The following is a 24,805-nucleotide window of genomic DNA, read 5'->3' as shown; positions in this document are numbered from 1 at the left end:
ACAAAAAAAAGAGGGCATTGGCGTCGCACTCGCCCAACAAGCTAAGAGGGTCGCCCAACGTGACTGCTCCAAGGGCCACCATGCCCCGTGTGGTTGCGTGCGTGTTCGCCCAATGTAACAACTCACAGTGGGATTTTATTTGCTTATTATTTTTTGTTTTTACAATGTTATCGATAAGTTTTCTCGGTATTAGATTAGATTGCTTCCGAACTTTAGTTATTTTTAAAATCAATATTAGTTTCTAAGATAGGATATCCAGAGTTTAAATATGTTATCCGTCGCATAGGATACACTTGTCTTTTAAGTACATCTTTTACATGCATTAAACAATGATGAAGTGAGTAATTGAAATTGTTTACTTCTGGAAAAAAAAACAATTATTTATTTTGGAATCATTTACAATAATGAATTTTAGATATTATAAAAGTAAATTTGCTTTTTGGACACTAATCGATTATTGTTTGCATCATATTTATAATCAATTACTACTATTTTTCAAGCTTCCTTTTTACGTGAATTATTTTAAAAATTTACAATAAGCCTTAATTCAATAAATTATAATGAAACTGTGATTGTGTGCAGTTGTATAAGCATTATTGTCTAAATGCTCATGATTTCTACGACAGTAAAAGTCAACCCACACCAAGCCATTGCGGTACAGATAGGTTTAATTATTATTTTAATATTTCAAGTGTTTATTTTTTTAGTTTCTGGAATTTTTCTTATAACAGGAAATAATATTATTAGACTCTCATCAAGGAATTGAATTAGCAATCGTCACAAAAGAATCAGATTCATGACCCAAATTTGTCAACTAATCGGCACAACAATTTGCTTCTCTATGAACATGAGTAATGTTGCTCTCCATTCGGTGTTACGCGACATATTAGACAACTCTCTGGTAAGAGTTGATCTTCCCTGACTGAATCATATGAACCACAGCCAGCGAATCCATTTCAAATATGGGCATTCCGAATATTCATTCATATTTCTTGCCGGTTTAATTCCATGCTTTAGACCCCACAGTTTTGCCCAAATGGAATTACACACACCAATATTCGAATGAAAGCATGACAAAACTCTCCCAAACGAATCTAGAATAATCCCCCTGCAAGCCATTTTTGCAGTTGAGGCTTTATATGATCCATCTACATTTACTTTGAAAAAGAGGAGGGGTCCAAGCAATGGCCACCTCTACTTTATGTTGTATGATATGCTACAGAAACCCAAGGGAAAGAGTAGATTGCTGAGTAAAGACCAATTTAGTTCTGTCTAACCATAGATGATAGACAGTTAGCCCGAAAAAACTAGCCCACGTGCCTAAAGGAGCTTTGATATCCTTTGTGTTCAAATTCCAAGCAAGCCAATCTTGAAGACCAATACTAAAAAATTTTGCCCTGATGTTCGAAGGAATCATGTCTGACCAAAACTTCATGATGTCTTCACAATCACAGAATGTGCATAATGGATTCTAGCACTGTCATTTGTCATATGGCGACGGATTCTTTCTTCATTAGGGAGCAACCTCCCATGCATCAATTTCCATAGAAACAAACAAACTCTCTGAGGGCCTTCATATCTCCAAATCATCTTGAAATCTCCAGACTCATCCCTGGGATTATCATAATAACCTGCAAGATACCAATATGCAGTCTTAACTGATAGCATACCATTTCTCGAGGTACACCATATTGGAGTATCTTTGTAACCTTGAACAGGTGGATTTATTGCAGCAATGGTAGAACAAACATTCTGGGAAGAATGTTATTCAACCCTCTCCAATTCCAGCCATCATGAAAGCTATATGCAGACACTGCCAGATTGCATTCCTGTGGAGGAATTTGAACCTGCATCATAGAAGAGAGAGGTTGGAAACCAGGAATCCAACGGTCAGTCCAGAAACGGGCTGAATCACCATTATTAATACTCCAGGTGATATTATCTTCAATATGACTCCATGTCATAACGATCCCACGCCAAGTATGAGAGGCTTCAGTTTCATTTCGAATGACTGGGACAGGTTGGCAGCCAAATCCATATTTGGCTCGCAAGACTCGAACCTAGAGATTATCTAGTTAATGAATAATATTCCATCCCAGATTCAGGACATAGCTACAGTTGAGATTTCTGAGTTCTAAAGCCAAGTCCTCCATTTCCTTTCAGCGAGCATAGAGTTCCCACATATCAGATGCACTTTACATTGATCCTGGGTGCTACCCCAGATAAAATGGCAGCAAAGCTTCTCTATTTCATCACAAATGGTTGCAGGAAAGATGTGGGCCTGCATAATATATCTGGGGAGGCTCATTAACGAAGATTGAGCTAATGTTACCCGCCCCCCAAGAGTTTTGAAAATTGTTATTTTTAGTCCTTCCCATGATAAATTAACAATTTGTAATAGTTTTTAGTCGTCAAAATTTGATTTTTAATTTTACCGTTAGAATTTGTATTTTAAATCCATCACAAAGTGTCAATTTATCATGGGAGGACTAAAAAGTCTAATTTTCAAAATCCATGGACTATAAAAAAAAAGCAAATTTAATTTCAGCCTTCATGGACTTAAAAATAAAAACACCCCAAAATTGAAGGACTAAAACACTAAGCCGTAGAGATATTAGTGAAGTACTGAAGTTACAGCGGAAAGGAGTATGCACAAGGTGAGCTTTCCATCATAAATCAATCTGATACAAGAAATCAATTTTTACAGAATGTTTAATTGTCGAACTTTGGCACCACAAAATTGACGAATGATGGCACGCTAACACCCCAGAAAACATCAATGATTGGGGAGGTCAAATAAATTAGATAAATAAAAGCAGGAATTCCTGAACTTGCTATTATTTTAACCAACGAACATATGCTACCCTTGACAGTAATTTACATACTTTTGGCATCCATTTTAGGAGGAAGTGTTCCAAAAACTTTATCCCATAGTGATGAAGTGATCCCAAAGCCTTTATCCTGGATCCGAAAGTGATGATTCAAGTGGTACTTCTGCAGAAAAAAGGGAGAAAGAAGATTTAACTTGCATGGCTAATAAAATGGACATAATTGCTAGTATATGATACACTCAAAGACGAAGTGCAACATAAAAAAAGGGGGGTAGGAGAAAATGAACATTTGGCAGGATAATCTAACAAAAAATAAACTCTTGTTCCTAAGAAAAGGAGGATCCAAATCCCTTGACAAGATACCTTCACATTCACTGTATCTTACTCTCAGATTAATGCCCTTCAATTTCTAAGAACTGGTGAAACCATCAACTATTTTCCTTTTCAATGATTTGTGCTAGAACAAGATGAATTCGTTTAGATAAATATAGCAAAGCAATGCATGGTAATTTAATCATCATCCACAGTTGAAGATAAGAGTTTTTACCTTGAGATTTCGGGGCACTTCAGTCCTTGGCTGACCATGGTGCAAGTAATAATGGGTGCAATCATACATTACATAACCCAATAAACCACCTCCAAACAAAGCAGGAGCAGTTGAAGTGGTCGCCATGAGTTTCACCAAGTTCCAGAACTGGACACAGCAGACAAAATCACTAACATCACTTCATGGAACCTTAAGCAATAATGTGAAGAAATTATCTCTAAATCTTTACCAATATTGACATATCGGTGCTGCATACTAATCAAATAATGTTATTAAATGTCAAAAAAGTTTTATGGGCATTTTCAAAAGAAAGCTAGAAATGGTGATATACGTGGCTCAATCCAGAAGAAAAAAATTCTTTTAAGATTTTCTGAAACTAGTATTACAAATTGAGAATATAAACATCGCCGAATTATTAAAAGATCTCCTCAAACATAAACTAAATAATTTCAAATTTAAAGAAAATCCTATCTGCTACTTAGTTTCACTTCAAACATCCAATGTTGTCCAATCAGTGATTTTCCATCCAAATTTTTATATCAGTGGCATGTAGCTTAACAATATATAAAAAAATTCAACGTGACACATTTAACTATTTAAATGAGTAATTTATATGCTAGAGGGAAAAAGGGAAATAAAAAAATTCAATGTGACACACTTAATTTAAATGAGTAATTTAGATAGTAGAGGGAAAAAGAGAAAAAGAATGAAGTTACTCCTTTGGTCTTTCCAATTATAGGAAGCATGGATGGTAAAAACTTCGATGAAAATTTAAATCCCACAAATATTTTCTCAGCCAATAAAGTATGGGAAAATGCAATATAAAGTATGGCAAAAAAGAGATACCGGCATCAATAATATAGCTGTTGCAGCAGGAGGGAAAACGAGTCTTAAGCCATCCATGGGGTGCTTATGGTGGCAGCCATGGAGAAGATAATGCAAGGTATTCCCCCTAAAGTAGCATTCAATCCCCCAAAATAAAAAGCAAATAAACTTAGTGTTATTCAAACCAATAAGTTAATCAAAGTAGATATAGTTAAACATAATTACAAGCAAATATTAACATACGGGTTCACACTATGGAAAGAAAGGGGAAAGGAAGAGATCTAACCAGTAGGTCTTTGTTTTAATGTGGAAAAGAAAACGATGCAATGAGTATTCAAGCAGTGTCCAAACAAAAATGCCAAGAACCACCAATAGAGCTAAATGAGGACAACTGAGGCCCATTCGTATGGACTTATATATAAACCAGCATACAACTGGCAGCCAAATGACTGGTATTGCCCACCAGACTGTGCGCGTCAAGAACTGTTCCAAGTAGTAGCAATAACAAGTCAATAACAAATGGAATTTTTTCAATGTATTATCAGAACTTAAAATTTAAATCTTTGTCCATTTGTAATGTGGCCAATTTTTTAAAAAAATGGATCATGGGATCATAATGTTAAAATTTGTTGAAACATGCTTATCAACATCAGAAAGCTATGAAACCGGAAATGTTTATGCTAGTAAATGTTGCGTAGAGAAGAATCAACGATAGCCAAACATAACTCTAGTGGTAATGGGAACACTGAGGTTAATGAATGAGCTGAAAAGTAGAAACATATGAAAGGAAAAACAAGATTAAAGGTGAATAGTCATGGAGAAACTAGGATTAGCAACTATTCAGGACAATATGACTTAAACTCACCTGATAAAACTTAATCATATGAGAAAAAACCAACAGAAGATTCATGAGAAGAAAAGTAGATCAAGTGGAATATGGTCAAATTGAAAAGGCAGAGGAGCAAGGCGAAACCATTGGGAAAAAAAAAAAACTTGCTCTAAACGGTTTTACTAAAAGCTTGGTTTTTTATTAAGCCAATGGCAATATGGCATCAATTAGTCCATCTAGACAACCTCTCTTGGTGAGGCCAGGCTTGGTTTTATAGTTTTATCTGTAGTTAAAGGGCATACCTCCAGAATCTCATTTTCAAAGAAACGGGGGCCTTCCTTGCTGACAATGGGCTGGTGAACCCACTCTTCATAAGCTTCTCCAAGATGCCCAACCTTTAAAACATTGAAAATAAGATCAGACTCAACAAGAGATTACTTCGTATACAAAGCAAAAACTAACTACTTGCTATCTCAACCTGAGATCATACATAAACAGAAACAAGACTTATATGAAACTTGAAAACTATGGGAAGAAAGAGCATGGAGAACATGTTAGAAAGAAGATCTCAAGGGGTTTTGCCTTTACCTGGAAAACAAGGGCCTTATTCAAATCAACTACAAAGTTCTGCACAACCATCATGCAACTGAATTCAAAGACCAAAAATAGTATCAGGACTTAACAGGAAGTATGTTTAATGATAAAAAAACAACAATGTTATATAAAAGCATGATATGCATCACTCACTACATGCCACATGGGTTAGGAAACTTCACAAGTATTGTTTTATCTTGCCTTCCTGACGGCATTGATTTTTATCCTTTTTTGTAGGGAAAAAGCTAGGAAGGCGAGTTGCCAAAAAGAACAAAGAAACAATTCATTTTCAATAATCTTATTTGTCTATAGTCTTATATAGACTTATAGTGCCACATTGCAAAAAGGTTCTCTAGTTATCATTACTCCATGCCAAAGCTTACGTGGTGGTTGCTCTAAGAACTATTTCACGCTGCAAACTTGCAAAACAATGATAAGACGCACGCAATTTATAAAAACAAACGGACCCCTATCACACCCTTATAGGTACTAGAACCGACCAGCGTCGTTTTCATCCAACTAAAAACATGCCAAACTACTTATCATCAACATCAAACAAAAAAACAAACAATAATCTCACATGCATAAATACCCCAAAAATTTATAATCTATGAACTAAAAAACTAAAATTAAAAAAATACTTTAAAAATTAAAAATTAAATGGATATTTTCTTTTCCTCAACAATAATCACCAATGCTCAGTATACAGTACGGAAACAAATCCTCAAAACTGGCTCGTCTGCTAGGATATAAAACAGAAATCTGAACTCGAATCAGCAAATAGTTAGCAGTGCCACCAATTAAAAGTTGAACAGGTATCACCGAAAGTGCACGGATCCAATTGAGCAGCAAATTGAAGTGGCAAAACCTCTAAAATCACTATAAACAAAAAACATACACGCTTGAAATTCACATCTAGCAAAGAGCACATGATAACCGTAGAAACACAGCAATGCTGAAACGAAACAATTAAATCAATTCTAGATCTAGAAAGTAGAAACCGTACGTGAATGGAGAGAACAAACCTAGCAGTAGCAGAAGGCAATGCAGTGAGATCGAAATCCAAAACCAAAACCAAAAAGTGCGTTTCTTTCCCTAACCGGAGAGAGAGGAAGCACCCCAACCTTCTCCGCCACGTCGAGCAATGGAAAAGGGATAGACAGTGGCGCGTTGAGTTTTTGTTTAGAAAAAGCGTGCGAGAGGGAATCTCAGCCGTTCGTTTCCACGGCATCGATGAATAATAATATCTCTATCCGCGTTGGATTCTAGCCAGTGACAGCCTGGCACTATGGCGGGATCGCCTGCGCCAACGCTCACGTGAGGATCAGAAAGATGTGTAGAGTTTTGATGACGTGGCAAGATTCTATTGGATAAGAAGAATCCGAGTTTGGGATACGGTGCTGAGTAGCTTCTCAGACGATGATGGTCTTTTCGGGTGGGACCCGCCGAATCTCGTCAGGCTAATGTGATATAACGTGAGATATTTTAAAGTTGTGGCCGCACACCGGTGAGGAAGAACACTCAACCCCTTTTTCTTTTTCGTCTTTTGTACAAGTATTTTTAGGATATTTTTAAAAAATTTAAAGTAAAAATATATATATTAGAGAAAAAAAATTACTTTATTTATGATTTTTTTATATTCTTCTATAATTTAAAAGGAAAAATTATTTATCATATAAATTATGAAAGAATATAAAAAATTTATAAATAATATAATTTGTCATCTTTTAATAAATATATTTTTATTTTAAATATTTTAACCAATATCTTTAAAACACTGATATCTTCTTCTTCTTTTTTTAACACTAAACACCCTTCTACAATCTACATGGTGGGAATCTACAATTTACATGGTGGGAAAATAATGTAGGGTAAATTATACTCTCTCATTTTCTTTTTTATATATAGTTAATATGAATTTTTGTTTTAATTTATTTTGACCATTATTATGATTTTTTTTCATGAATATCCACATTATTAATTACTACTTACTAATTTTGATCCATATTTTAAACTATATAATCATATAAAATAAAATGGAAAATTTTAATAAAAACTTCCAAAATTGAGAATATTATAATAATATGATTTAAAATTTATTTATCATATTATATAAGAGACGATTATTAACTGAGATTATCAGCACACACCTGAGAAACTATGATAAAAATATTATATCATATCATCATATTACATGTTATATAAAAGACAATTATTGAAGAGAATGCCCATAAAATTCCTATTATGCTCGTACATGAGAGTTTGACATGTGGTACTTTTCTTGATTTTTTGGTCATTTTGTCCTTCCATTTTTTTGCACCTTTTTTCTTGCTGCCACTGATACGTGTCATTCCCTGGTTGATGGATTTCAACTTCCCATTTAATTTCGCTTAATAATTTGAATCTTTGTCTTTGAATGAGTTTCTAGTGGGGTTTGTCGGGGAGAAAGTGTGATTAAGTAATTTTTTTTTTATATTAATATGCATCTCTAAGTTTGTTTTCTTGCTTTGTAATTTGTTAAAGCTTGCTATCATAGTAATTCAATCTAGCTAATTTTTTTTACCCTGCCATAACTTTTTGACGGTGTGGTTGCTAGATTGTCACTATGAACTATATCAATATTGAAAAAAAATCCCATACCTCAAAAATCACCATCAATCTAGCTGATTTTTTTTACCCTGTCATAACTTTTTGCCTAATAACAATAATTATTTTTTTGTTTTGTTTAATTATTGTTATTATTATTATTCTTATGTAGGCGCTAGCTGAAGGCCTTTTTGTATGTTGTGATGACACATGTCTTCTTTCTAATAATTATTTTTTTGTTTTGTTTAATTATTGTTATTATTATTATTCTTATGTAGGCGTTAGCTGAAGGCCTTTTTGTATGTTGTGATGACACATGTCTTCTTTCTACTCTCTCTTAATTTGTGTTATTTTTTGGTTTTGTTTAATTATTGTTATTACTATTATTATTATGTAGGCCCTAGTTGACAAGGTTATTTTTTGTTGTGCCGATATGCATGTTTGCTCCCTTTCCGGTAGTAACACTGATCTTGCCTACCTAATACGGTATTATTTGTCTATTGAATGTTCTTTTCTTCGTTATTTTGTTGTTTCAAATTAAAGCAGTTTTCGCTGCTCTGTCAAGTCTTCTTTCTACCCTCTCTTAATTTGTGTTATTTGTTATTTTGTTTAATTATTGTTGTTGTTGTTATTATTATAATTATTATTATTATTATGTAGGTGCTAGCTGAAGACCCTTTTGTATGTTGTGATGACACAAATCTTTTTTCTACTCTCTCTTAATTTGTGTTATTTTTTAGTTTTGTTTAATTATTGTTGTTGTTGTTATTATTATTATTATTATTATTATTATTATTATTATCATTATTATGTAGGCTCTAGCAGACAAAGTTATTTTTTGCTTTGTTGATATGCATGTTTGCTTCCTTTCCGGTAGTAACAATGATCTTGCCTGTCTAATACGATATTCTTTGCCTATTAAATATTCTTTTCTTCGTTATTTTGTTGGTTTTGTTGTTCCAAGTTAAAGCAGTTTTTGCTGCTCCGTCAGGTCTTCTTTCTACTCTCTTAATTTGTGTTATTTTTTTGTTTTGTTTTATTATTATTATTATTATTATTATTATTATTATTATTATTATGTAAGCGCTAGCTGAAGGTTGTGATGACGCAGGTCTTCTTTGTGCTCTCTCCTAATTTGTGCTATTTTTTGGTTTTGTTTAATTATTGTTGTTATTGTTGTTATTGTTGTTGTTGTTGTTATTATTATTATTATTATTATTATTATTATTATTATTATTATTATTATTATTATTATGTAGGCTCTAGCAGATAAGGTTAGTTTTTGCTTTGCTGATATGCATGTTTGCTTCCTTTCAGGTAGTAACACTTATCTTGCTGCCTAATACGCTATTCTTTGCCTATTGAATATTCTTTTCTTCGTTGTTTTATTGGTTTTGTTGTTCCAAGTTAAAACAGTTTTCGCTGCTCAGTTAGGTCTTTTTTCTACTCTCTCTTAATTTGTGTTATTTTTTTTGTTTTGTTTTATTATTATTATTATTATTATTATTATTATTATTATTATTATTATTATTATTATTATTATTATTATGTAAGCGCTAGCTGAAGGCCCTTTTTTATGTTGTGATGACACAAGTCTTCTTTCTGCTCTCTCTTAATTTGTGTTATTTTTTGGTTTTGTTTTATTATTATTATTATTATTATTATTATCATTATTATTATTATTATTATGTAGGCTCTAATTGACAAGGTTATTTTTTGCTTTGTTGATATGCGTGTTTGTTTCCTTTTCGATAGTAACACTGATCTTGCATGCCTAATACGGTATTCTTTGCCTATTGAATGTTTTTTTTCTTCGTTATTTTATTGGTTTTGTTGTTCTAAGTTAAAACAGTTTTCGCTATTCTGTCAGGTCTTCTTCCTACTCTTTCTTAATTTGTATTATTTTTTTGTTTTGTTTAATTAATATTATTATTATTATATATGCGCTAGCTGAAGGCCCTTTTTTATGTTGTGATGACACAAGTTTTCTTTCTATTCTCTCTTAATTTGTGTTATTTTTTTGGTTTTGTTTAATTATTGTTATTATTATTAAAGAAAGGTCAGTTACTTTGTGGGCTGTCTTTTCTTTGTATGTAGTTATGATGGTCATGTATTTATCGTACTTAATCATGGATAGTGTTATGCATGATGTGTGAAGTGCAACAAGAGTGTTGTACTAGAACATGGACCATTCAAATGTTCACGTGGGAAGTACAATGAAGGGAGTATAGTAAGGTTGTGTACTTTTAGTTTACCATTACACATTAAATTAGATTTTATTTTATTGTTAAATTCTTTTGTGAGCCAATTGTATTTGTGTGTAAAAGGTATAAGCTAGAAGTGATGGTGTATCGCAAGAAACAAAGTTTCAATTTTGTACTCTGGGATGATGAGTGCATAGAACTTATAGGGAAATCTGCACAAAAATTAAATAACATGATATTTGTTGTGTGTGTTTATATGTTTCACTTACTCCTATCTTTCTTTTTATTTATATTATTAATGACCGTTTCCCTAATATGTTAACTGTTTTGTTTATGTCTATCTAAGGGTGGTACTCTTGCATTTAAAATCAAGGTCCAGTCCAAATATAGGGTTCATCTGTGAAAAAATATATCTGATGATCCTGAACTAATGCAAGCAATTATGGCTGCATCTCCAACCAAGAAAGCTATGGATGAAGTACCTAACCATGATTCACAACATGAAGTGTCTGTTACTCCAGCCAAGTACGGTTTAGCTGATGTCTTTCTAGATGATAATTTTCCTAAACAATTTCTTTTTGCTCAGCTCTCAACTACCAAGAAGCATATCAAGAATGAATGAATAGTTGGACCTCGAAATTGTGCTTCAGGTGTCATGGTTTAAGATCATGTGTGTCAAGACTTTCTAACTTATTATTTTGTTTTGGTGTGCATATTTTGTTCTTAGACAATTAATCAAATATCAATGGTGGTTTAGCTCTCATGGTCATGGATCTTGTGTGTCAAGACTTTCTAAGCTGTTATTTTGTTTTGGTGTGTATACTTTGTTCTTAGCCAATTAACCATGTAGTACTTGAAATTAAATGCTTTAATGCCCAATGTTATGATCTGATACCAATGTTGTTAAAAGAATGTTTCGTTCCAATGATTCTATTTTTATTTCATAATGATAAAAAAAACTCAACATCTAAAAACTAAACAAAGAATAGAGTATGTGCTAAAAACTGAACAAAAAAACTGAGAAAGTTTACTTTTTTGAAGGGTAAAAGAGTATTGGTGAGGCTCACAATTGGCATGTATTGAAAAAAGTGCACGACCTCCTTTGAATGTTGTGAGAAGCTAACTCATGAATATTATGTGTATTACTATTATTTTTTTCATATCTCTCACTTTTTATTTTATTTGTTAATTTTTTTATCATTAATCAATCATAATTTTTTCTGTATAACTTATAAAACAATTGTTATAGAAAATAATAAATTATTATGATAATTTTGTAATTAAATAACAGTATAATTTGTGTACATCTTATTCATTAGTTAAATTATAGTTGAATAAGGTAAAATTATCAAAGTTTATAAGTTATTTTCATTTATTTTTTAAATAAATAAATTATCAGTCCAATTATATAACTTCAATTATCCTATGTTATTGACACGATGCTTAAATAAGTGTAAAATGAGAATTTTGAAAACTTAGAAGAATAAAAAAACAGAACAAAAAATGCATTTTTTATTCCTACCTTGCAACAAAAAATCCCGATGCTTGCTAAATGAATAACCAGAAGACATGTACGCGCGGGTTAGAGGCTACTATTATATAAAATATCTTGCTAAACATGTTTGTCTGCATAGTATCAGGTTTTGACAAAAGTATATCTCACTTTTTTTCAAAGTTTGAAAAAGGAAGCATAATATTTTTTATTTAAGTCTATTGTATTAATATATTATTTATGTAATTAAAAATAGTAACAAAAATTAAATTTACGTTTATGATGATAATTATATACGAAAAAACTAGACACAAAATTTTAAATTATATTTATGATACCTATTTATTACTTATTATTTCTGGTCAATCATATTTACTACTGGAAAAAATATAATAATTTTTGTCTACCTATAAAAAGGAATGCTTTCTCTTCTGTATAGACTCACTAAATCATTGTTCTCTTCTTCTCCTTGCCCCTTAGGTTCTTTGTTTTTTTCTTTTGCTTGCGAATTCTGATCCTCAAAGCAGAAGACATCGTCACTAACCAATTACAAAATATGATGGACAAGTTTTTTTTCTTTTATCAAACTAGGTTTCTTTGTTATCCTTTTGTTATTTGCACAAGGTGATTTCTTGTTTCTTTGGAGAAGTTTCATGTAATTCTTTTAATTTGTGTGTTTTGACTACCTTGATAGTTGATACTGCCTGCTTTTCTTTATTTTTATTATTTAGAAGCAAAACAATCTCTACAAGATGTACACAGCCACAAACCAATCTCTAATATAGTGCTGAAAAACTAAAAAAGTGATTTTTTTTTAAAAGATTATAAAGGAGTAGTTTCCAAAAGAAAGTTTTAAGGAAAAGGTTATTTAAAAAATAAACCTTTTTTTTTCTCTAACCTTACCCGAACACAATCTAAGATTAACATATAACTTATTCAAACATCAAGACGCTTTTCATCGATAATATCGTGTTTGAAATATTTAAATATTAATTTTTTATGATGAAAAATAATTAGTATTAAATATTTTGTGAGTCAATTTTTCTTTTTAGAATACCTTGACCATAAATGAAATTTATTATGTTTTGATAAATTTACTTCGAAATCCACAATTAGTATTTAATTTATGGCATATGTTTATTGAAAAAAAATACATAAAATAAAAATATAAGAGTATATTTATGTATGTATCTCTTTTATTGAAAGAATTTCAACTCCTTTCTTAATTTTATTATTGTATCTAAAAAAATTATTTTGAGAGATTCTACGCGAGTTTTATGCTTTTTCTTTTATTTCCTCACATATGATACTAAGTTTTTTAGAGGTAAATTTGATAGAGAGCCAGTTTTTTTTTATATAAGATTAGAGAGCCAGTTATTAAATATAAAAACTTCTACTAGTAAATCAAAATTCGAACCTTTCTTTATCTATCATGTTAAACTACGAGATGCATTACTCATTACTTTAAAAGAAAATTGAAACCCGCTACCATTTTATATAGGTCCCATGGAACATGTTTCCGTTTTTGCGTAGAACAAAGAAAAAAACCAAATAAGAGCAAAAGAGAGCAAATTTTCCTCCAAGAGAGGAAGAGCTTGGAGCAAAAGAGAAATGGAATTGACTTGGATTATAATGGTAACTTTCTTGCTTTTTTAAAAGCTGGGAAGTGCCATTAGCAAAAAAAGTGGACACCAATAAACAATGGCCTACATGAAGTTGTCAATTTAACGTCTATTGTTCTGGGCTTAACAGCTAACTTGCAATTTCTAGCCCATTTAGATAGAACTAAATCGAATAATGAAAATATTATCAATGTATTTCTAAAATAAACTATGATAAATGCTGTGATTCATTACTTAAGATCCCGCCAAATATAGAGACCTGGTGGAGGTAAATTTGTTTTCTTCTTCTTTTTTTTCGTTGTTGCACTCAAAACACAAACATGTTCCATGAAACTTATATAGAATGATAATATGTTTCCGTTCTAACATGATCCTACAAAAATATAATTCCGTTTTGATTATTGATAAATAATCAAAGCGGAAACAAATATCAAAATGAAAACATATTTCTATTTTAATTTTAATCAGTAATTTCCCAACTTTATTCAAAATTTATCATCATCATCGTGGATGGAAGTTGGCACATATTTTTTTTCCTAACGAAGATATGCCAAGTGCTTGGGGCAATACCATAGTACCGAGTGACCCTATGTGGCAAAATTCGATGGAAGCAAAATTTGATAAAAGCAAGTGTTAATGCTTCTAACTAGAAAAAATGAATATGTATTTTGATATTATTAGATCTTGATGGAATTTGGATGTGTAAAAAAGATGATATTGTATAAGTTCTTATTATAAAATAAAATGTGTTTCCAATGCATATAGTGATCAATGGAAACACATTTTGAAGAGAGGTATTTTCATAAATAAAAAAAAACGAAACACAGAAGGGTGTTAATAGCAAAAAAAGAGCGTGTGTTTAACAATGGCCTTTCTTGTAACTCATCCAATACGGCCCCATCTAATATCAGTTTATTTGTAATTTTAATATTTTTATAGTTTATATTGTATGCTATTTTTTACTTTTGAGAATTTAGGTAAAATTTGATGTTTGGTATTTTCATGCAAACTCAAGCAGAAAACAACCCATATTTTCAATTTACTTTTTTCTACCAAAATTTAAATTTATTCTTCTCTTTTATTATTTTCAATCACTTGATCACTGGTTATAGAAAATAATTATTACACTTTCATATCTCTCTATCGCGACATTGAAACCTGTCATTGTCACCTCACTCTCTTTCTACCATTTTCACCACTTGTTTGCCCTCTATGCACATTGTTGCTTATGGAACAAAAGGATTTATATGAGCAACGAGATTGAAATGAAAAAGATTTGGTGTTTGTTTAAGAAAAAGGGTTAGGAAGAATTAGAAAATTGAGCTTTAGAAATTTTCACAAATGTTTTTCTTAGTTGGGTTTTTTTCATATTCTTTTTTTATTTATTTTTCACAACTAATTTGAAATTAAATAAAAAATTGTGAGACACAACTTTTTTTTAACAAGTAAATTCTTATTTAATTTATAAATTACATTTGTTACTTGTGTTTCATAATTTATCATGTGACTTTCACATCATACTAATAATTTATGTGATATGTTATATTTGATTATGATATCATTATTTAATTGATAATGTTTAACGAGAAAAATTAAAAACATTTATAAATAGTAATCGAGAGAGTAAATCCAATCAAAATATTGTTGAGAAACTAAAAGGAAATTTAATTAAAAAAATAAGAAACTAAACATAATTTGTACAAATTTTTACATGCGATTATCGTGTTAGATTAGTTCACGTGATTTTTGTGATTGATTCTTCACATTTCTTGATGGTAGTACTCAATAAGGGGACCAAAAATAAATTATGGATAATAGTTAAAAGGCTAAAATTGGTCTAAAAATATTTAGAAATTAAAAGTAAATTTCATAAAAAAATAAAACAAAACATAATTTACCTATAAATAAATACATATGATTTAATAATATTTTAATTTAAAAAAAATATTAATATCATGGTGCTTTTTTAATAAATTTCCAACCTCACAATTAATATTATAGCGGTGTTGTTACGTTTCATGTATAAGTAACCTTTTTATTTTCAGATTTGACAAGTTTCAATTATCAACATTTAATTTTGAATTTATTTCTTCTGACTTTGTTCTCCAAAATTGAACGCATCACGTCATTCCTTTTTGGTACATAAACAAAAAAAAATTGAGCTTTATGCACTTTTCTATATATTTTGCACATCATATGTTTTTGAGGTAATTTTGTTAGTCCGTTATTAAATATAGATACCTTTGTTTGTCAAAAAAAATATATAGATACCTTTACTAATAAAGATTCTAATCTTAATTCGCGACCTTACATTACGAAAATACTATTATTACATGTTTTTAATTGAATAATATTCTATTAAAATTGAACGTTAAATTGAAAGTTACTTACATAGAATATATATATAATATATTGAACAAAAGCTTTATAGTCTATTGCACATGTCCAAAAAGAATTCCCATGACAATAATAATTAATATTAGTCGGTGTGATATGTGAATTAAATTATGAAATAAATGCCATACCTGATTTTAGGCGTCTTTTTAATAATAAAAAACTAACCAAGGGATTAAGTTTGTTTATTCTAAGGAACTTAATTTTTTCAAGAAATTTAAGAGACTAAAATCAAAATTGAAGGGTAAAAAAAATACAATTACGTCAAATATATATTGTGTCACATTTTAAAGTTTTCGTTTGTTTTTCTGTCTATACGAATTTCTAAGCATGTAATTGGAAAAGTAATATCTAATTACTCTATTTTGATATATATATATTGGTTTTATTAATTTTGATTGGCATATACAGGCTCAGCAATTAGGACAATCAAGCTAATTTACCACTCGAACAACCCTTGCGAAAAGATTAATTTAAAGATCGATTTAAGAAAATATCACAACATTTCATCTCGTCTTATGATTTTAAATTTATTATGATACGTCTAGCATCAAGTGAAGAACTTACATACATTTCACAACTTATCATGATATAGATACTTCAGAGCAAAAAATCAGTACCGGAATATTCGCTACATGTTTTGCTGGGAATTAGCAATGCTCTATTGATTATGTACTTATGATTGTCTCCTATGCAAAGAGTGAAAGAGGCACAAACCTTCACAAGCACCACAAATGTTGTCCCAAAAACAACTCACTTCACTTATTGATGTCCCTTATCCACTCCAATAAATATACCCAACTCAAGAGGTAATTCACACTTCACGGGAATCACCTACTCCTTTATGATGAGTATGACCAATTGAGCATGATATGTGGTGCTTGTTGCCTTTTTATTAGTTCCTCTCACATAAACTTGATACCCCTTTTATTTCGTTTGTATATCATGAACATTAATTTGCCTTTTCACCATTAAATGGCAACCGAAGCTTCTAGTTCTTAAAATAACCACTTTCGTCTATCTATTATTCAGAATCCCCCACCTCCTCCCCAATGCTCCAAGTTCATGTTTTTACCCACTAATATTATAAATTATACAGTAAATTCATCAATTACATTTGAATAGTATTCGTTCTAATTTTATATATAAAGTGTGTTAAAGGTTGTTTCAATAAGACACATTTTATCAGGATGTTTGTTTGAATCTCATTATTAATATGAGAATTTTATTAATATATATCATATAATATTTCTATAAGTATTTTTTTGAATTTCAGGTGTGTTTGATTAATCAAATTTTAGAGAATTGAACATAACAAAAACATTTGTCTAGTGTTTGTTTTCAATAATAATTAGTGAACAACTGACAAAACTCGAAATTTGTAACTCATTATTTCATGGGATAACTTTTTGTCTGGTGGTTAACGGTTAAAAAATTCAAAATTATCCTTATTTTTTCTTCTCTCTTTCTCATGTTCGTTCCCACTTTGTTCTATGTTGTTTTGCAGTGCGGTATAACAAGAGAAAATTGGAACTTTCTCGGAGCACAGAAACTCAAATAACGTTAGATTGAACCAAATCCTTCGAAGATTGGAAGAGTGTAATGTGGACTCAAAAGCTGATGTTAAATCTAAGGCCTGTTTGGATGTAAGCTTCTCTAGAAGTACTTCTAGAAGAAGAAAATAAGAAGAAAAAAATGAAATGAAATTCTCCATTAGCTAAAATAAATTTTCTATTAGCTAATTTGTAGATGTCATCTCATCTTTTAAAGAAACTATATTGATGAGCTTTTAAAAATGAATTTATGAAGAGCTTATTTTTGTTTATGAAAAATTTCATCTCATCTTTTTTCTTTTTATTTTTTTTCTTTTAGAAGTGCTTACCTAAAAATACCTTTATAAACTTTACAGTACAATCTGTTTCCTTTGCTTGAATCAACGCCTTCATGACCACACGAGATATCATCTCATGATTTACATCGATCGATGCCGATAGCCATGAAAATATATTACACATGATTGATTATAAAAAAAAAAGTTGCTAACAACTAACAATTAAATCTGTTAAAATTCTAAGAATTTGGACTCCTAGCCATGCCTTTATGAACTCCAATTTGAGTAACATACTGTGATAAATTAACAAAAAAATATATTATGTTAAATTTCATATTTTTACATTTGTGTTGTGCATGTACATGTACAACAAACCACACACATAACGTAAAAATTTGTCTTGCTCGTTGTCCTGTGCTATTTAAGCAGTCATGCACCACATCTAGAAACAAACACATCTTTAAGGTCTATCTTGATTTTAATAAGTTTTCAATATTCAACTTATCTAAACTTTTGTTGGTTTAACAAAATTAACTTTTAAGATATGAGATTGAGTCTAATTTAACTCAAAAAATAAGCTTATAGAGAGTGTGTTATGTCTCACATGTTCAATGTTTGATGCATAAATAACATGAATGATCCATTAATATATTTAGAATAATCTCTAATATTATCTTAAAATATGAATTTAAATTTAATTAAATTATAAAATTAACTCAGAATAAGAATTTTTTCTACTTATATATTATATATTCTATCTTGATAATATTTATAGTTAATGTGTAATTTGAATTTTTTCTAATTATATCTAAAATTAGTACTAGTGCACAAAATTGAGTCAGATTACGTGAAATTATAGGAAACTAAGAAGGAATTTGAAACCATAACTTTTCACATACTATTTCTTCACATTAAAAATTGAAAAACATGCATGTATAGTAGTTTTTTTTTAACAGTAGTAGTTATCTTAGAGTTACTTAAAATCTTAGTTGCTTTATTATTTTTTATTGCTTTTTTTTTATCACATTACCTTGTTCGTTCAAATAGTAAAAAATTGTGAGAATCGGGTATCATAAGAGTTTATGGAAACAAATTTGTTACTTGTATGATCAAATACTTCCCATCAAGTGAGTCTAACAGAAGACATTGCAATGATGTTAAGCATATACTTTCGCATGTTAAAGAATGTATATTTATTTACTTGTGATATAACGATTTCTATGATATCTATAATTTGTTTGGTTTGATTCCTCCTAATAAGATATGATGTGTTATCAATTAATGCTCTTTTAATTAGTAAGTAATGAACTTATATTTTAAAAAGATGTGAATTTAATTTTTGTTCTCGTTGTTTTTATATGTCATATTTAAATCTTGAAGTTTGTCCTAACGTAATCAACCTTCGAAATCTAATTCACTCAAATTTTATTTTATTTTCCATAAAAAAATATGATGGGCTGAGTTTTCGTTGATAAAGACAATCTGAAGAGGATATTGTAAATAATTATCAAACCATAGTTCCCAAATTTTCTCGCTTGGGGATTCTTTTATTTACTTGTATAATGTCCCTATGTGAATGAAATAAGATACATTTTTTACTCTCTCTCTCTCTACTATATTATATTTATATACATCCTTTGGAATTTTATTTACGTTATTTCTAAGAATGCGTCATTATCTGTATTTTTTTTTCTCCCTTTCTCCGTAATAAAGACACAGGGAACAAACAAAAACGAAGAAACTTATGCCATGTTTGAATATTTTTAAAAGCTAACTTTGGAGGAATATCAATGTATCGGTGCATTGAAGTTCTTTTTTATTTGGAAATTTTACTATGGGTGAATAAAATGACAAAAAATTATGAATTTATCACTTCTCAAATCCATTTTATCCCTAGTTTTTTTTAAAAAATCTCAAACACGCTAAATATAATTTCATAGCCGTTTCCAATCTTATTTCCCAATCTAGAAGATATGTAACATTCTACACAACGGAATACAAAGGGGAATAAAGTCACCAGAAGTTCCATTCCTTCCTATCTGCATCTTCTAACCTTTTCAATCTTTTGCCATCCATCTAAAACAACGCATTAGAAGTTAACAACTGAACAAAACATATAGGACGCATCACACATAAGAATAACTAATTAACATCATAGACAAAGAAAGAATGTATGGACTGTGATTAGTATCTATCTATCTATAAATTTACATCTCAAAGTACAACGCATGAAGTTGGATTCCCAACAAATGGTTGGAGTTCCTATCATGGGAATAATCCTCTCCTCACTCCTCAGTCTTTTAGACCAACATGAATCTTTTACCAGCTGTGTATCTTCATCTAGAAACAAAGTGGGAAAAAAAAAAAGAAGTCAAAACAAAAACTTGTTCCATCAAGAGTTTGAAACAGAACACTTGATCATAGGCACATTCTGTGATCTCCATAGAATCCCAACTATCTTCATCAAGCAACACCATGTCATCAAAAGAACCAATGCTGGGAAGCGCCCCAAAAGAAGCCCAACAAGGGCAATAATCATAACTAAAACCATGGAAGAACCTGAATTCCCAACTCTTTCCACTCTCTTCTCATTATCATAGGAACAAGTGATTCCACAATCAAGTTTACTGTTACTTGACTTATTATCCCCATTCTCTTCCTCTACTTCAATTTCTAAAATTGGTAACTTTTCTTCCCCCACAGCGCTTGAAATTTCACTCCCTGACTCACCCTCATTGTGTTTATTCACCTCACCCTTTTTCTCTTTCTTAGACCCACGAAATTTCTTAGAAACAAGCTTCACCATCTTGGACCTAAACCTACCACTTCGGCTAGGTCTAATCTTGCATTCAGAAACATCTTCATCACATAAACACGGCTCCAAAACCTTCAATGCCACGTCACCAATTTCGCAACTAACACCCACTTCGTCGGTTGTTTCCACATCCTCAATTTCATCGATTGACAAACCCTTGTTGCTCAATTCCTCGGATTCAAATTCAATTCTTTCAACACGCTCCTTCATCCCAACCTTTTGGAACCACCATGATTCTGGAACAGAACACGAAACCACGACGCGCCGGCCTGCGTATTCGAGAAGCAGAAGGGAGAACGCCGACGCGGTGATTCCGACGGTGAGCCTCTCCACGCTCGCGACCAGAACCAACACCATCAGAATCTTCGCGACGAGAACGACAGCGTTCACACCCGACCGGGGAGAGCACTGGGCAATTCGATCCGGAGCCGAAACGGCGGTGTCGTTTTGTTGTATTGGAGTGGCTGGAAAGGTGGGGACGCGTGGCGGCGGAGAGGTGGCCGGAGAGGGAGGCGGCGGGGGAGGCGGATCGGTGGCGGAGAGGGATTTTGGCGGCGGCGGCGGCGGTGGTTTTTTGGAGCGGTGTTTTTGGAAGCGACTTCGGTTTTTGACGAAAAGGTCGATGAGGGAGGTGGGGAAGCCGGTCTCGACGACGAGGGAGCCGCCGCGTTTGGGCGATTGGAGATCGGCGACGATTTGGGAGATTCGGGGGACGCGGTTTTTCTTCCACGGAAACGGCATCGTCGTTTAAGGGAGAAGAAGAGTTGAAGAAACTTAAATTGAAACAAGTGAAAGAAAGGGTTTAGTTTAGTTTAAGGGTTAGGAATAATGGAACATTGGTTAGAAGGAAGGGAGAAAATAGAAAGTAACCGGTTTCCACGGAGAGAGAAAGGGGAAGAAACGAAGGCGCGTGACTCTCTGTGTGTGTGAATTAATTATAAAAGGAAGGGTTGTTGTGAGTTGAAAACTCCCCACTCCAGAATGCGACCTCTTTGGAGTTTTTGTACTACTACCATCTAATAAGTCTATACTACCAAACATTATTTTAATTATTCTTATTCTTTTTTTATAATTTTAAAAAATATATGTTATCTTGATTTTGATATGTCTTAGTCTTACTGAAGTATTAATTGATTTTAATTTGAGATAACACCCTTCGTTGTACGGCATTTATTGCTTGTTTTAATTGTCAGAATTATTTTTCATCTTAAAAATTAAAGTCAAGTTTGTACCGTGTAAGCTTGAGTTTAATTTTTAAGATGGATTATTGGTTATTTTAATTCTTGGACAATAACGTATTCATTCTTGAACGCGAGTAATATAACTAACATTTGTGATTTTTTGGAGTTAAAGAAAGATTTTCTTTTTTCAAATTGATATGTTTTGCCGTTGATTTTTATTTTTTAGTGAACGAGAATATGCGTGGTTATGTGGACTATTGATTCGTTTCTTGCATATATATTTTTTTTAGGAAGAGAAGGTGGGTTGGTTTTTTGTTTGGTGAAATAGGAAGACGAAACTAATAACAAGGTACCTCCTTGTGGTGTAACAGCATTTTACCAATCAATGGTGGAGGAATGTTTCTTGCCAAGCTATATATATTGGATTTGGCTGTTTAATATTTATATAATGTAATGAAAAATAAGTGCTTCAGTTTAATACAAACGGTGAGGAAGTATATATTTTGGTTTGAGGAGAAGGGTGTTGATAATATCATCCGTTACATTTAATTATGTACACATAAAACTTAAGTTATAACGTTGCTATGAACAGTGATGAACTAAGACGTTATATAATTTATTTTTTTAAGTTGTTATCAGTCTTCTCTTGTCTTTAATATTCAAAGATGATGTAGATTTTTCCCCCTGAATTTGAAAATAGAGTTTATGGACTTTTATATATATATATATATATATATATATATATATATATATATATAAAATAACAATATCATATACATAAAGGTAGTTGTCATTATATCATTAAAAAAATAAATTAATATACATTTTCCTGAGACATAGGGTTCTTTTTTACCAAAAAAATATACTTTATTCATGAAAAACCTGTTATGGATGTGAGTTAGAACTTAGGAGTATTCTAAAATGAATGCAAGAAGCTCAAAATGTAATAGATTAATTTAATTAATAATATAAAAAAGTACGGTAACGATATTTTTTTTTAGATAGTAATGATATTAATTTTAAGAAATGTTCCTGTTATATTTATTATATAAATAAAAAAATGTTTATAAGATGTAAGAAGAGCAAGTGGACTGACATTCTCAAATATATGTTTAATAAAAAAATTCAAAATAACATGACATTAATTCATAATGCGTGACAGGCTTGTTATATTGACATTTTTTTTCTTATATGACAAAATGATTTTTATGAGGGCATGCTAGTTTTATTTGTTATATAGTTGTTTGAAGGCAACAAAAACAAATCTTACCTATATATATTATAAAGTTGATGAGCGTGTAACAATTAATTTATCAATCAAGAATGTGAAAGTACGTGGTGATCTTACCACAAATTACAAAGTGAAATTTCAAGGTTAATCCTAATTTGGATAAGCAACATCACAATTAAGTTTGTTATTGCAATTATTTGGCAATCTGATATGGACTTTCTTGTCACTTTATGAGCTGCGTAATTCAGCAACGCAACGCGTTCCTTTTCTATCTTCATGGCTTTATAATATGGATTATATCAATTTCCTCCATTCCAATTGGTTGCCAGTAAGAACTAGGAAATGTGAGGTTACATTTGTTAATTGGCAGAAAAACTATACAAATGTAACACACAGGAGCTGCCACAGTGAACTCCAACAACAACGCTATTCTTTTTATCTTCTTTTTCTTAAAGCTGTCTTTAGATATTGCATGATGTGATTGACTATATAATTCTTTCCACTACACAATGAACAATAGGTGTTGCCTTAATAATTGGAGCACATTAGATAATTGTTTAATGGGACCACTAGGCCATTTCCCTTGATCAAATTACATATTATAATGGATATATACTTTAGAATTAAAAGAAAAGAATATTGAAAACATGGATCAACCTGATATAAAATTATTTTAGTTTAATTTTAAATTTTAAATTTAAATTTTATATATGCAATTTACTTAGGGAGATAATATTGTTAATTACAGTATAGTAATAGTATTTTGATCATATATGTCTTGTAGAGAATATTTGTAATATATACTAAAAGAATTGGAAGAAAGGAGCATAAAAAAGGTTGACTTTTGGGGTCCCAAAAGTGGGATAAGACCCAAAGAGCTTGAAAAAAACTATGATTATGGCTGGGCGTGTGAGTGAGTGACAGTGGGGTTGGTGGGTATCCCAGGCACGCAGGCAGAGTTTCTTTGAACAAAGGAATCATTTTAAGACACAAACAAAGCCGAATAATTTAGCATGTTTTCTTGGATCTCATAATACAAAGCCTTATTTAGCACAACAATAGGTGATGTAAATGCAAAGTCAGAATCATTGGGGAACATTGGAACGAGAAGCACGTGGAATCATATGGAATTTGACTCTACTTGGTCTCGTGCTATGAGAAAGTGATACCTTGTCTACTCCTTTCATCCCCTACCTTATGTTTTGACTGATATTGTCTAAGCTCAATATAGAATATGCCATAGATTCACGCTTTAAAATCAGAGCTTCATTTTTTTATTTATTGCTTGTGTTGTATTAAGTTGTTCTTTTACCAATGAAATTCGCCACAGAATGTGAACTATTATTGGACTGAGAAAAAATTGATTCTCTGGTCATATCATATGGCCACCGGAATTCTACGTAGAACACGAGAGATTCTTGTACTAACTTAGTGATAATAAGTTAATAACATTAGTCAGTGTAATGTGTATTCAATATAAGTTAATGATTATCAACAATTACGTGGATCAACTGAGGAGAAGTTGTTATAGTAATCTTATTAGTTCGAACAGAATTATGTCCAATGAAACTTATATGTGGTCTAAACAAAAAAAATTAATAAGTTAATGATTTGTGAATGGATTTAATACATCAAAGTATTTGAGTGAAGTATTCAGCAGGGCAATAATCTACTTGTGAAGGACTCAAACAGAATATACTCTCCAATTTAGGAGGAAAAGAGAGACTATAACAGTGAAAGACCAATGTGGCATGAAGAAGGTGCCACTATTAATTATTGCATGTAGACATCAAATTTGAACAAATAAGACATGGCCTAATCCA

General features: G+C 31.2%; 2 protein-coding genes across 8 annotated transcripts; both read right to left on the bottom strand.

The window, feature by feature from the left end:
* Positions 1-954: 954 nt before the first annotated feature.
* Positions 955-6,835, bottom strand: LOC100820263 (dihydroceramide fatty acyl 2-hydroxylase FAH1). Of its 7 annotated transcripts, XM_014768196.3 has the most exons (9): positions 6,652-6,775; positions 6,319-6,505; positions 5,621-5,678; positions 5,335-5,427; positions 4,490-4,686; positions 4,225-4,330; positions 3,379-3,525; positions 2,886-2,994; positions 955-2,294 (listed from the first exon to the last, which is right to left on the bottom strand). In XM_014768196.3, the coding sequence occupies exons 3-9, from the start codon at positions 5,672-5,674 to the stop codon at positions 2,245-2,247; spliced, it is 756 nt and encodes a 251-aa protein (XP_014623682.2). In that variant the 5' UTR covers positions 5,675-5,678; positions 6,319-6,505; positions 6,652-6,775; the 3' UTR covers positions 955-2,244. The 7 variants fall into 7 exon arrangements, with proteins under 7 accessions (XP_014623682.2, XP_040865944.1, XP_040865945.1 ...); XM_041010010.1 differs by lacking the exon at positions 6,319-6,505 and having other exon boundaries at positions 6,652-6,817; XM_041010011.1 differs by lacking the exon at positions 6,319-6,505 and having other exon boundaries at positions 955-2,281; positions 6,652-6,816.
* Positions 6,836-19,927: 13,092 nt separating this feature from the next.
* LOC100819191 (uncharacterized) lies at positions 19,928-21,662 on the bottom strand. The gene has a single exon (XM_003546229.5). It carries the CDS (start codon positions 21,309-21,311, stop codon positions 20,148-20,150), a length of 1,164 nt encoding a protein of 387 aa, XP_003546277.1. The 5' UTR covers positions 21,312-21,662; the 3' UTR covers positions 19,928-20,147.
* Between the last annotated feature and the right edge of the window lie 3,143 nt (positions 21,663-24,805).

The sequence above is a fragment of the Glycine max genome, chromosome 15 (assembly GCF_000004515.6).
Source record: "Glycine max cultivar Williams 82 chromosome 15, Glycine_max_v4.0, whole genome shotgun sequence".
Taxonomy (NCBI): domain Eukaryota; kingdom Viridiplantae; phylum Streptophyta; class Magnoliopsida; order Fabales; family Fabaceae; genus Glycine; species Glycine max.
Note: the sequence above shows the minus strand (reverse complement) of the source record. Positions and strands in the feature narration are given on the sequence as shown.

Bases quoted from the DNA above. Each gene is read 5' to 3' on its own strand.
- LOC100820263 (XM_041010010.1), bottom strand. From the start codon at position 5,674: ATGATGGTTGTGCAGAACTTTGTAGTTGATTTGAATAAGGCCCTTGTT. The intron at 4,687-5,334 runs GTATGCCCTTTA...TACTTGGAACAG, and splicing joins TTGAAAATGAGATTCTGGAG to TTCTTGACGCGCACAGTCTG. The intron at 4,331-4,489 runs GTTAGATCTCTT...ATGCTACTTTAG, and splicing joins ATTAAAACAAAGACCTACTG to GGGGAATACCTTGCATTATC.
- LOC100819191 (XM_003546229.5), bottom strand. From the start codon at position 21,311: ATGCCGTTTCCGTGGAAGAAAAACCGCGTCCCCCGAATCTCCCAAATC.